Source organism: Callospermophilus lateralis, chromosome X (assembly GCF_048772815.1).
Source record: "Callospermophilus lateralis isolate mCalLat2 chromosome X, mCalLat2.hap1, whole genome shotgun sequence".
Lineage (NCBI taxonomy): Eukaryota > Metazoa > Chordata > Mammalia > Rodentia > Sciuridae > Callospermophilus > Callospermophilus lateralis.
The window spans coordinates 72,217,873-72,232,149 of record NC_135325.1 but is presented as its reverse complement, the minus strand read 5'-3'; the positions used below and the strand labels follow the sequence as shown (position 1 = coordinate 72,232,149).

The 14,277-nt window shown below is 34.3% G+C and overlaps 1 protein-coding gene across 9 annotated transcripts in view; it reads left to right on the top strand.

Moving 5' to 3' along the window:
• Positions 1-14,277, top strand: part of Diaph2 (diaphanous related formin 2) — an 826,282-nt gene that overhangs the window by 620,705 nt on the left and 191,300 nt on the right. For 5 of the 9 annotated variants that reach the window (XR_013154694.1, XR_013154693.1, XR_013154690.1 and 2 more), the window contains one exon: positions 9,021-9,107. Coding sequence is in view for 2 of the 9 variants with exons in the window: in XM_077107725.1 (XP_076963840.1) it covers positions 9,021-9,156 (136 nt within the window). In the remaining 7 variants the exon portion in view is untranslated. Of the gene's footprint in view, positions 1-9,020; positions 9,157-14,277 lie in introns of those variants that run through there. The other 4 variants (XM_077107725.1, XM_077107726.1, XR_013154692.1 and 1 more) reach the window with 3 other exon arrangements.

The following is a 14,277-nucleotide window of genomic DNA, read 5'->3' as shown; positions in this document are numbered from 1 at the left end:
GGTTATGTGATTCTACTATCATACAGCTTCTGATACTATAATGAAAGCCTTGCTGAGTATATCTGCACATGTAACCAGAATGATTCAAAACCCAGAAGGGAAAATGAATAGATTTCCAGTTTGTTTGTTCGCTTTCATGAAGGCCAAGTGATACAGGTTGAGTTCCCTTATCCAACATGCTTGGGACCCAAAGTGTTTCAGATCTCAGAGTTTCTTGAATTTTGAAATATTCCTATATAATATATTTGGTTGAGTATCCCTAGTCTAAAAATCCCAAATCAAAATACTTTGATATCGGAGCATTTCATATTTGGGATTTTCACACTAGGAATACTCAGTATATACACACAACACACACACACACACACACACACACACACACACACACACACACACATATATATTTCCCCCGAAGTTAACTTAGATGCCAGTAATGTGGTACAGTTAAAAATTGTGTAAGAGCTTTGGGGTATAGATCAATGGTAGAGCACATATCTAGCAACCCTAGGTTAGATCCCCAGCACTGCAAATCATCATCATCATCATCATCATCATCATCATCATCACATGCGTTTGAAGGATGACTGAACCAGGACTGTGCACTTTTGGTCATAGAACATATCATTGTGACTTCACAAAAGAAAGGGGGAGGGTATTATGCAGAATTGAAAACAAATGTGGTAAATTACCAATTTCTTACTGTTCAAAATTTCAAATGCTTCTATTCTGCATAATTATCACATTTGCCATGTAAGGGGCATTTCTTCTATAGCAGGTATTGTCTTAAGTGTTTTATAAAAGCATTATTTCACTTAATCTGTTTAACAACCCTGTGATTTAATAAGCAATATCTCTTTCCTATAGATTTGGTAACTGAAGCTCAAAAAGATGAAGTAATTACCTTGATCAAGGTGACACAGATTTTAGGTTAAGTGACAGAGCTTGGATTTGAAACCAGATTTGTCTGACTGGAGTATCCATACTCCTAATTATTCCACTTCTCTCTCCCTGAAATACACCTTCAGCTTTTCAGTAAGGTCATGGTACTTGCAAAGTGAGGTCAACACTGGAATAGTAAAGCCCCTGGAAGCAATGTAAATAAGGAATGTGGTAACAGTGGTGGTGGTTGTGTCAAAGTTGGAAGATGTTTGCTTCCTGTATACCTGACAGAAATGAAGCTAACTTCTAAGCTGCTTGCAATTTTTTTAAATCAATTTCATCCATTTTTTTAAAGCTTAATTGGAATAAATGAGAGGCCTTAGCATTTACATGGTGGTGGGTTTTTTTGTTTGTTTGTTTGTTTACATGACATTTTTTTGGTCCATAGGTCTCATTTGTTAATTATGCACAACAAGGGAAATAAGATTTTTAATTTATTCACACTTTCAACAAGGCCATAGAGATTTCAGTGAGAGATTTAAAATTAGATTGGTGAATATTTATAGTAATCCTAGACAGATTTTTCTATTATATCTTGCTCCTTTTGTACTTTTTACTGACTCTTGAAGAACAGATATGCCAGTAAAACTGAGATTCTTTTTTCTGTAAACATTTTTCTCATCTTGTATAAGGTTACTACCAAAACACTTTTTTTCAATTAGCTTCCTTTTAACAGAACACGTTTCTGACTAATGACAGAATCTAATCAGTTGGTGATGTTCTCAACCCTGAGAATTAATGATTGATGTTTACTGGAGAATGATGTTTAAGTAGTCATAAGTTAGTGTTTTAAAATGTTTAGTGAAGTTGGATAAGTAATAAAGTATTGTTAATCATAATCAATTATATAAGGATTTTTTAACCTGAACTTAAATTTGCTCCTTTTGTTTTTGTTCTTTTATTTGATAAGAATATATCCCATCCTCCAAAAGACTTCTCTATTTTTACATTTTTAGAAGAGTATGTCAAAATCTTTAAAATCTTTTTTATAATGTAAATTATATGTGCACATATATTTGTTGTTTTTGCTTTTATTTATTTTTGTAGCGCTGAGGATTGAACCCAGGTCCCCATGCTTGCCAGGCAAATGTTCTACCACAGAGCCATATTCCTAGCCCCAAAACCTAAAATATTATCTTTCATTCTAGTAAAAGTGAAGATTGTTGATATGAAAATATCCTTAAGATCTCCCTTTTCCCCTCCTTTTTTTTCTTTTGGTTTTGTTTTGTAGCACTGGGGATAGAACTTAAGCCTTGCACATGCTAGGCAAACTCACTACCATTGCGCTAAGTCCTAGACCCCTTTGTTTTTGTTACATTTTTCATCAGAAATGGGAATTAAATAAGCTTTTGTTTCCCACCCCTAATTTCCTAAGGTGGATTTAATAGTAAAAAGGGACTATGATTTCTTCTCAGTATGAGGCCTTTCCATGGAAACAGAACTATTGACATCAGGACAGAATTTTACTCCACAGTCTCTGTTGCTTGAAAAATGCATGCTTTTGTATGTGTTTTCATTTGTATTCATTAATGCCAAACTACAGAAATTATTTTCCTCTTCTGTTTTGGCCTCTTTAGGATTATACATGCCGTTACAGATTTTGTGATTGTTTTGTAGTTAAATCTATTTCTGAGACATTTAAGGTATTAAATGATGGAGCTGTACTTGGTCTTTTTTATCCTTTACTAGATAGATCCTCATTTATGTTGATTTAGTAGTACTCTTTGCAAGCCTTCCTCTTATACAGAAATTTAATCTGTTTACATATGCCAAATTTCTCAATTAGAAATTCTTTGACTTTAGATATTGCCTTCTTTTCTTTTTTTTTAAGATAGAGAGGGGAGAGAGAGAGAGAGAGAGAGAGAGAGAGAGAGAGGGAGGGAGGGAGGGAGGGAGGGAGGGAGAGAGAGAGAGAGAATTTTTTAAAATATTTATTTTTTAGTTTTCGGCGGACACAACATCTTTCTTTGTATGTGGTGCTGAGGATCGAACCCGGGCTGCACACATGCCAGGCGAGCGCGCTACCGCTTGAGCCACATCCCCAGCCCCCTTATTTTCTTTTACATCAGATTACATGAGTTTTGACTTTTATATAAACTGGTATTTTTAGTTTTATTATTATATTTTCAAAAACAAGTTAAAAAGGAATATATTGGGAATGTAGCAGAAATAGCATGACTCAAGTTTGTGGATAACATAATGCCTATGAATAATCTATACCAAAATTTATGTTCTCAAAATATTGTTTGGATTTGAATGTCTTAGGGCAATCATTTCTACTGCCTTCATTAGATGATCTTATTTTATCAAATGATGCTTGTAAAAAATAAACAGATTCTTGAGAATAGGTCAGACTTATCAAATGAAAACAGAGGATGCCCATTTAAAGCTGTATTTTAAACAATGAATAACTTTTAGTATCAAAGTATCCTAAATATTATATGATTTTTTTTTTGGTAGAAGCATATCCCGAATATTGTATAGGGCATACTTACAGAAAAAAATCATGATTTTTCTGAAATTCAAATTTAACCAAACATCCTATAATTTTTCTGGAAACTCTACTTGAGGGGGGTAGTGTAAATGACTACAGATGTGGATGCCTAACATCTCTAGGTGTTTGTAGTATTTAAGTACCTGTGTGACCATGGGCAAGTTACTTAACCTACAGAAAGCTGTGTCCCCATCTTTAAAATGAGATCATACCCACTTGACAAGTTTGTTTTTTATATAGCTATAGAAGTTTTATTTTTAAAATACCTACTACATAATAGATTTTCGTTAGAGTAGCTGTTATTATCAGAATAAAGATGTGTGTAGAAAACTTGTTTTCCCTCTGCTCTTCCACCACAATAATCAACACAGAAGACTTTTATGGCTGTAAAACATGTGGATGTTTTACATGGAGTTGTCTCCATGGAGAGTATACCACCCTTCCAGCACAGGGACATGTTCCTGTTGATCTTCCTGCAAGCCCCTCCCTACCTGCGAACAATTTTGTAATCATGATACCAGCTGGGTGTGCTCTAATCCTTGTTAACTCAGGCACTATAGTGTTAGATCCCAAAGGTTGATGGCTCAGTCCCCAAGATTGCTTCTCTTCCCACTTCAGATACCAGGCCCAGGTTTGTTTGACCTGTGAAACTGGTTATAATTCCAGGTTTGTTTGACCTGTGAAACTGGTTATAATTCAGAGTTCCCCGGACATCCCCTCACCACCATCACCCTCATCTCAGCTTTTCAATTAATTTGCTATAATGGCTCACAGGACTCAGGGAAACATGTTTACCAGTTTACTATGAACAATATTTAGAGGATACAATAAACAGCCAGATGAAGAGTTATACAGGGCCAGGTCTTGAAGAGTCCCAATTGTAGGAGTTTCTGTCTCCCTGGAGTTGTTTCCATGGAGAGTATACCACCCTTCCAGCACAGGGACATGTTCCTGTTGATCTTCCTGCAAGCCCCCACATATTTATCTGACTGCAAATTCTCTGAACCCGATCCTTTTGGGGTTTTATGGAGGTTTCATTACAAAGGCATGATTGATTAAAGTGTTGGCCATTGGTGATCATTTTAACCTTCTGTCCCTCTTCTCTCCCCAGATTGGAATTTGAAATTGAAAATTCCATTTTTTTAATCTTCCCTTTATTTTTCCAGAAGCTCTGAATGGGGTTACCAACCACTTTTAATCTTATTAGCCTACGAAAAAACACTATTACTTTGGAGATTCCAAGGATTTTAGGAGTTGTATGCCAGGAAACTGGGAAGACCAAATATATATTTCATATTACCAGAAGAAGAAATACAAATGCAAGATAACAGTTGGGATCTTTTCCCTCCATTTTAATGAACTTTTTGTGAAGATCCCTAATTACAGTAATCTACAGCTAACATACCCCATTAGATTATTAATACAGGAGTCCACTAAGATCTTGTGATTCTTTAGCACATCAGAGATTTGACAGGTAATAACATATGCATGACATTAACCTTCTTTCCTATGCTGCTTGTGTCTTATGTTACTGACCAAAAGTCATACAACTTATTAGCATCAGGGTCTGAATATATGATACCTTTTCACATTGTCTTTCTTTTTCCTTGAGTTATTATTTTATTTCAATCCTGCCTTTCTCAGATATCTATTTTTTAAATGTTCAATGTTAATTTTTGAAATGTAATTTATATATCATAAAATTTTCTTTTAATGTATACAGTTCTGTAGTTTTTAGTATATTCACAAGGTTGTACAACCATCACCACTAATTCCAGAACAATTTCATCACCCCCAGGAAGGAACCCTTCCTCCACCTCCTCACAACCATGCATCCACTTTCTGTCTCTATGGATTTGCCTGTTCTGGACATTACATATAAATGGAATCACACAATATGTGACCTTTTATGCTTGGCATCTTAATTAATTATGGTATATTTTTGAGATTCATTCATAATTTTAGCATGAATCAGTATTTCATTCTTTTTATTGCTGAATAATATTCCATTGTATGAATATGTACTGTTTTTTTGTTTATCCATTCACTAGTTGGTAAACATTTGAGTTTGTTCTACTTTTCAGCTATTAGGAATAATGCTCATGTAACTGCAATGCTTCTGTAGGTTGGGAGGCATGACTCTGGGGATCCCAACAAATCAGGTTATGCTACCATTTACTCTGCTTAGTGTTTTAAGGAATTTCCAGTTTTCCCAAATGATCACCATTTTACATTCACATGAGTAATTCACAAAAGTTTCAATTTCTCCACACCCTCATTTGCTTTCTGTTCTTTTAAAAAATTACTATAGCCATCATAGTGGGTATGAAGTAGTACCTCAATGTATTTTTTTTTATTTTAATTTTTGGTGGCATTAGGAATTGAATTTAGAACCTTCTACATACTAGGCAAGTACTCTACCATTGAGCTATACTTCCAGCCCATTCAATATGATTGTGATTTGTATTTTCCTAGTAATTAATGATGTTGAACATCTTTTCATGTACTTATTAGCAATATTCATGGTTTCTGAGAAATATCTTTGCAAATGCTTTGCACATTTTTATTGAGTTGCCATTTTATTGAGTTGTAGATGTTCTTTATATATTCTTTTTTCACCATTTAAAAATTCTTTTTAGTTATACACGAAACAGTAGAGTGTATTTTGACATATTTATACAAACATGGAGTACATCTTGTTCTAATTAGGTTTCCAGGCTTGTGGTTGTACAAGCTCTGGAGATTCACTGTGGTGTATTCATTTATGTACATAGGAAAGTAATGTCAGATTCATTCCACTGTCTTTTCTATTCCCTCCTCCCTTCCCTTAATTCCTCTTTGAGATGTTCTTTATATAGTCTTGTCTTTCTTTTCTTTTCTTTTCTTTTCTTTTCCTTCCTTCCTTCCTTCCTTCCTTCCTTCCTTCCTTCCTTCCTTCCTTTCTTTCTTTCTTCTTTTCTTTTTTCTTTTTTCTTATTGGGATTTGATTCCAGGGGCACTCAACCACTGAGCCACATCCCCAGCCCTTTTTGTATTTTATTTAGAGACAGGGTCTCACTGAGTTGCTTAGTGCCTCCATAAGTTTCTGAGGCTGGCTTTGAATTTGCAATCCTCCTGCCTCAGCTTCCCAAGCAGCTGGGATTACAGGAGTACACCACTGTGCCTGGCCTGGCTTATATATTCTTATTAGATATATTATTTTCTCCCATTCTGTGGGTTGTTTCTTCACCTTCTTTGGGTATAACTTGATGAACAAAAACTTTGAATTTTGTTGAAGTCTAATTTTTCTATTTTTTGAGTGGCTATTGCTTATACTTTTGGTGCCACATCTACATTTTATTTTTCCTTAAAGAACAAAGCTGACATTAAATATGAGTGAAAAAAACAAGGGTTCTCTTCCCAACCTTGTAATTATAGAAATTTAGAGACCCTAGGTAAATATATATGCTCATTTAGAACTCATTTTCCATGACTGTAAAAGGATGATTGGTTCTGCAGAGTAGTAGTATGTGGTATTTTTTTTCTGAGTACATTATCTTTCTAAAACCCCTTAAGTTAGTAGTTCTCAAGTTAGTCAGTTTTCCCCTCTAGGCAACATTTGGTAATCTCTGGAGACATTTTTGGTTGTCATATTTGAAAAAGATGCTACTGGGTATCTAGTAGGTAGAAGCCAAGGATGCTGCTAAATGTCCTATAATGCACAGGACGGCCTCTACCATGAAGAACTATCCAACCCAAATTGACAGTAAAGCTGGGTTTGAGAAGCTTCTCTAAAATTCTGATTCTCATTTTCCAGTTTATTTTATATGGTTTTCTTTGAGTTTGTGTACAGTTGCCAGATAATTTTGTGCTCATAATCTTTTGCTAGGGGATATTAGCCTAACAAGGGTAATGTAAGGGGAGATACCAATAAAGATAAAATCATTAAGAGGTTTTGTGTGTGATTTTTGGTTTGTTTGGTTTTTGTTGTTGTTTTTCAGTACTGGGGATTGAATCAATGGGCTCACTTTAGAGACTCACCCACACTAGGAAAGCACTGAACTATATCCCCATTCCTTTTTATTTTTTTAAGATCTGGTCTTTCTTTGTTGTTTAGGCTGGCCTCAATCTTGCAATCCTCATGCCTCAGCTCCTGAGTAGCTGGGGTTTCAGGTGTGCAGGACCATCCCGAGCTCATTTAGATTTTGTAGAAGAAAATCAACTCACACAAGTCAGGAGAGTTTGGAAGTGTTTTTAGGGATATTTTAAACTATTATATCTTTTTTTAAAATATACAATATATTTATTTATTTTTATGTGAAGCTAAGGATCAAACCCAGTGCCCCACACATGTGAGGCAGATGCTTTACTACTGAACTACAGCCCTAGCCCTAAACTATTATATCTTTTAACATGAAGAAAAAACCATTTCAATATAGATTGCTTCAGGCAAAGTCTTGTAGATGTATTCTTGTTATTGAGTCTTTTTCTTTAGGGTTTCTGGAACAAAGTAAGTTGGGCAAAATAGTTTGTACATGCTATGAAGTATATCTAATCAATCATAACAGGAAATAAAACCAGAACAACTTGATGGAAGGAACTTGTAGTTGACATGTCTCTGTATTAGTGACCTGTCTGAACTCCGAGGAAGTTGACATTATTCCAGCCAATCATTTTACTTCAACTCTCTCTAACACCATCTACTGAAATATACTCATTCACTGACATTCCACAGATAATCTAACCAAAATAAAACAGACAATAGCTTGAAATATATTTGAAGATTTTAAAATATTTTTTCACATAAAAAGTGACTAAACTTAGATATTTCTCTTCTGTGATAACAGTACTGATTGTTTTATGCTCTGCATCATTAGATGTAATCATTACCAGTAGCACTGTACCACCACCATCATCATCACAGTCTAAAATTTCTTGATTATATTAAACTCTGTTCTAAGTACTTTAAGTGCTTAAAACACTTCTCACAAAAATCCTCATTTCTCCTCACAAAAATCCTATGAGGTAGTTGGGTTTTTTTTATTTCCACTTTGCAGATAACAAAAAACTGTACAGTAAGTAATAAAATACTTGCTGAGCCATATTAAGCTTTTTCTCGTATCAAAACTATTTCATATTTCAACAATGGAGAAAGCATTTTATTGCTAAATCTGCAACATTGATGTCCCTAATTTTCCTGCACCCCAGATAGTGGCAATTGAAGACTCAGTTATTTCTAAATTATTTTCAAGAAGAGCTGTCTTAAGATTAATTAGTTGTCATTCTTAAAAACATATGCACACCTCCAGAATGGCAATATGTAAATCAATGGTTGTGCAACTGAAGTGATTCTGCAATCTGTATATGGGGTAAAAATGGGAGCTCATATCCCACTTGAATCAAAGTGTGAAATATGATATATCAAGAACTATGTAATGTTTTGAACAACCTACAATAAAAATTAATTAAAAAAAAAACATATGCACATACTTTGAGGCTGCTATAGTAACTTTCCATCTCTGCATATTTGTATAATTTTAAAACCATGCGACTTCTCCATTATAAAACTCATGGAAAGGATTTTGTTTAATTGTGTTTATACCTACAGGAAGCAGTAAAAGAAAATAATAAGAGAAGAGAAATGGAAGAGAAGACTAGGAGGGCAAAGCTTGCAAAAGAGAAAGCTGAACAAGAAAAAGTGGAACGCCAGAAGAAAAAGAAACAGCTCATCGATATAAACAAAGGTACAGAAGTATTTCTAATTATTTTTAAAAGATAACAAAAGTGCAAAATATTTTCACTAGTTGATTTTTCAACTATAAAGTAAATAATCATATTCATAGAAAATTTACAGTATTATTAATTACTTGTGTCAAATTTCTCTAATGATACTATCTATCACTTCTCATGCTGCACTGAGCATTCAGGATTTTGATAATCAGTGCAAGGTGTTATGTTGTTGAGATCATCTTTTTCTCATTGATTTTATTATAATAATCTGAATGAGGCAGTGGTAAAGGAAGAAGGAAGTGAGATGAAAAGTGAAAAACACAGCGTGGAGAGATGTGGCCTAGACCTTAGTTTCACTTTGGTGGTACATATCGGTTGAAAGTGCAGTTACAACAGTCTTCCTTGAGGGCTTGAACACTTCAAGTCATAATAGATATTGACAGCACTATTACAAGTTGAAAAAAATAGCAGAGCATCTTATTCAGCTCTGAGCCTAAGTAAAAGTTGCTGGCCCATCCACATTAGTGTAAAGTAAGTTGTTTCCTTGTTTAGCAAGAATGATCATATATTATAGGTGGGTTCTTTGATTTGACTTAGTTTTTAGAGAGAGAAAAAGAAGAAAGTGATTGGTAGACAGGTATTTGTACTCTGAAAATTTAAGAATAGAGAACATAGCCTTCACCACCATAGGCTTAGAGAATTTCAAACAAAATAAAATCTGAACAAGATAATAGGTAGTATGACTAATATTGGACCATTTATCATTGAAGATAACAATAGTAAAACTTAGAAGCACTGTATAATATCAGCCACATGCCAAGCACTATTTTAAGATTTTTAGGTCAATTCTCACATATGTATGAGGAAGATGCTATAATTATCTTATTTTACATACAGGAAATTGAGGCTCGTATAAATTAAGGAACTTTTCCAAATTTCCACAAATAGAAAATATTAGCTTTGAAACAGAATCCAAGTAGTCTCTCTATATTATCTGTGCACTTATCCTTACCACTGTCAAAATAGCAATTGTCATATAGCATGTAACAAGAACAATCTTAGCTGTTTTACATTTTTAAACCTACTTAATCCTCATAAAACCCTATGAAGAAAGTTCTATTACCTCATTGTAAAATGAGGAAGCCAGATGTGGTGGTGCACATCTGTAATCCCAGTGGCTCAGGAGGCTGAGGCAGGAGAATTGCAGGTTCAGCTACTGAAGCCAGCCTCAGCAACTTAGGTAATAAGCAACCTTGTGAGATCATTTCTCAAAATAAATAAATAAATAACCGAACGAATAAATAAATAAATAGACAGGGCTGGGGATATGGTAAGGCACCCTTAGGTCCAATCCCTGGTACCAAAAATAAATAAATAAATGTTAAACTAAGAGAAATTGTCCAAGATCACAAAGGTAGTAAGAGGTAGAACCTAGATTTGAACCCAGGCAGTTTGTGACTAGAGTTTAATTATTAACTGTTATTATGTGTTTAAAGTGATTAATCATTATCAAGTATTCTGCTGTAATGCCTTTTAATGGCTAATTTTATAAAATAATATCTATGCCATTGATTTTATTCTTCATACTTTTGAAATACATAAATTTTTTCAGAAATTGACTATAGTTTATTTCTTCTGTCCAAGAAACACATTAACATAATTTCAAGAGAATAAAAGTTGTTATATAAACACCTGAATTTTAAAAAGAGAGTAGTCTCCACATAATTTAGCAAACAAATTTATAATTAGATCAAGAGAAGTAGTTGACCTTGACTGAAGGTTACTCAATTAGGAAGTAATCGCCCAGCATTTCAATGTATATTTGCAGGAACTTATCACTTAAAAGGTAATAAAATTAATAGAAGAGTGCTAAAAGTTAGTTCCCTTTTGTGCATGGAGGAGTAGTGAGAGAAGAGGCTCACTCGAAGTGGTAGTAGTGGGTAGATTGTGAGCTTTCTTTTGTGGTGTGCTAAGGGTCTTATCCTGAGAAATATTGGAAGCCTATGAATGTTTATAAATTGGAAAATGATGAACTTAGGTTTCTTAGACCATTTGGGCAAAAACAGAAAGAATGCATCCAGACAGGAAAGGTTTGAGACAGCAGAGGTTTTGAGGATACTCTCATGGTGCAAACAAGAGGTGATAGTGGCCTGAACTATGCAGCAACAAGAAGGTTAAAAAAATGATCAGTAAGAGGTGTATAAAAGTTCTCTGTAGAGAGAGTGGAGAGAGGGACTTCTTTTAAGGAATTGATTCCTGTGATATGAAGGCTGACAAGTTCAATATCAACAGAGTAAGACAGCAGGCTAGAGACCCAGGGAAGAGCCAATGTTGCAGTTCAAGTCTGAAGATCATCTGCTGCAGAACTCCCACTTGTTCAGAGGAAATTAGTCTTTGTGTTTTATTCAGGTCTTAACTGATTGAATGAGGTCCATCTACATAATGGAGGGCAGTCTGCTTGACTCAAAGTCCACCAGTTTGAAAGTTAATTTCATCTAAAACATCCTCACAGAAACATCCAGAAAAACATTTGACTAAATATCTGGGCCACATGAACCAGCCAAGTTGACAAATAAAATTTTATCTCAAAGGGATGTTGAAAGATTGAACTACCAGTCTCTGTTGATTGGTAAGATGTGGGCATAAAGGGAGGAAGGCATTTGAGAAGGTGGCATTCTTCTCAGAGAAATAAAATTCAGGAATAGAGCAGATTTGGTCGGGGGCGGGGGGTTACAATGATTATTGTCATTTTGACAATGTTTAGTTTCTAGATGCCTTATAGAGCAGGAAAATTTCTGATAAGTCATTGTTTATGTGAATATGAAACTCAGGAAAGAGGTCTGAGCTAGACTTAGGAATCATTGTTTTTGTTGAAGATTAAAATTATGATATGCTAGTTTGCTAGGTTTCCATAACAAAATACCAAAAACTTGAGGGCTTACAAAAATAGATGTATACTATCTCATACTTTCAGAGGCTAGAAATTCAAAATTAAGATATCATTAGGGCTATGTTACTTACAAACACACAAGAGCAAGATCTGTTTCACGCCTTTCCCCTAGCTTCTGGTAGTTTATTGGCTTGTGGCACCATGACACGAGTTTTCATATGGCATTCTCCCTGTGTGCATGTCTGTCTTTTCACATAGTGTTCTTATAATAAAGACACAAGTCATGTTAGAGCAGGCCTACCCTACTCCATTATGAACTCTACTAATAATGCAATTCAGCCTATAATATATGGGATTCAATGAGATCACCAAGGTGAAATAAAAACTATTTGGTCTCTAAAGCCATTTATACTAAAGAATTATTAAGGACCCCAAATACGTTTTATTTTATAGATTATTTATATTGTCATTTATCATATTAGAATTAAAACCTAGACAACTTTTAAATTATTTGTTTATTCATTCAATTAAAATAACAATAGTAAACCTATTATATATTGAAAATAAATAACACTGTTTATGAAATGTAACTGTATTTTAAAAAAATATTAGCAAGAGAAAAAATAGAGTTATAAATCTCTTCAAAGTCTGGCTAAATTAAAAAAAAACAGCTTCATTCTCATTCCTGCTTCTGTATTTAATCTAATGTGATGTCATTCATCATGTAGCTTCTGGAAAACTCCACTGTACACTCTTATAAGAATGAAAGAAAAAATGGCAAAAGAGTTTATAAAAATAGTTTTTCTTATTGGCTCTTTTTAGTTATATATGATAGTAGAATTAATTTTGATATAATTATAAAAGAATGGAATAAAATTTCATCTAATTAAGTTCTCAATACTTCTCTTCCCCTCCCTTCCTCCCACCCTGTTCCCTTCCCTTGGTTCTACTGATTGTTCTGTTATGTACTTATAGTTTTTTTCTTTTTAAATTAGTGTCAGACCCCCTAAAATGATTTTGTGGGCCCCTAGGCCTCAAAGCCCAAACTTTGAGCACCTCTGTTATAAACAAAGAAAAGTGTAAGCACTTAGAATTTGAATGTACTTGTTTTGTGTCAATAAGATAACCTTTCATACTACACCAATTCTCATTTACACCCAAGTATTTACCAACCATTTTCCCCTATAAGCCTGTAATAAGAAAAAAAGGAAAGGTCCTGTTTTAATTGTATCCATAGTCTATACTTTCGTTCGTTATTTGCCCAGAATTTAATTACCTCTTCCAGTGCCATTGAAGGAACAGGATGGATATTCAAATAAGTTTCTCTGCATATGCTCAGCTGAGTGATTTTAACATGAAAGATACATTTTCAAATAGGGTTTATCATTTATCTTTTATGTGTCATTGCCTAGCACTATTTACACATCAATTAAATAGTGAACTGCAATGTTAGCTTCTTGATTTGTGGCCCATGTGTTGCAAATATAATATTATTTTTATTTATTATAATATAATATTTCATTTGGAATGTATGAGTGTGAGTATTTACAAATATGTTTCCAAAATGCATCCTTCTCAGAGTAGAAGTGTGTAGTTTAAATTAGGAAGATGAAATATTGCAAAAAAGAATAAGAATAGAGTTGGATATCAAGATGAAGCTCAGTGTTAGTAAGTTCCCCTTAGTGTGTTAGGAAAGATGCTGTTTTGACTAGGTGAAAGTCAATTGCAGGCATTTTAACAGCTGCAAGGAGGCCATGAAGTGTGAATCCATGAGATGTGAAAGTCTATGGAAGATATGAATGGGGTGTAGTCAGAAAATGATTTTCAGAACTTTGAACGTGTCTAGTTTGAATGCTGTAATCTTCCTCTCTGCTGAAAGAGAGATATTGTACAATATTTGATTGCCCTTGTAAGATATGTCTTCTATAGTGTATAAAGGTATTTCATGCCCATGTGACTATAGTAATACCTACCAATGGAAACAAAGGACGTTACCTTACAAGAAAAGTATTGCTGGGTGCAATGGCATACAAATTAGTGAGACCCTATCTCTAATTAAAAATATTAACTGGGGACAGGGATGTGTCTCCGTGGTTAAATGGTCCACAGTGCTTTATAGATATACATAAAGGTGAAATTCATTGTGGCACACACACACACATTCACACACCATAATCTGGTCAATTTTATTCCACAACTTCTCCATTTTCATCCTCTTCCCTCCCCCTCTATCTCTTCCCTGTAC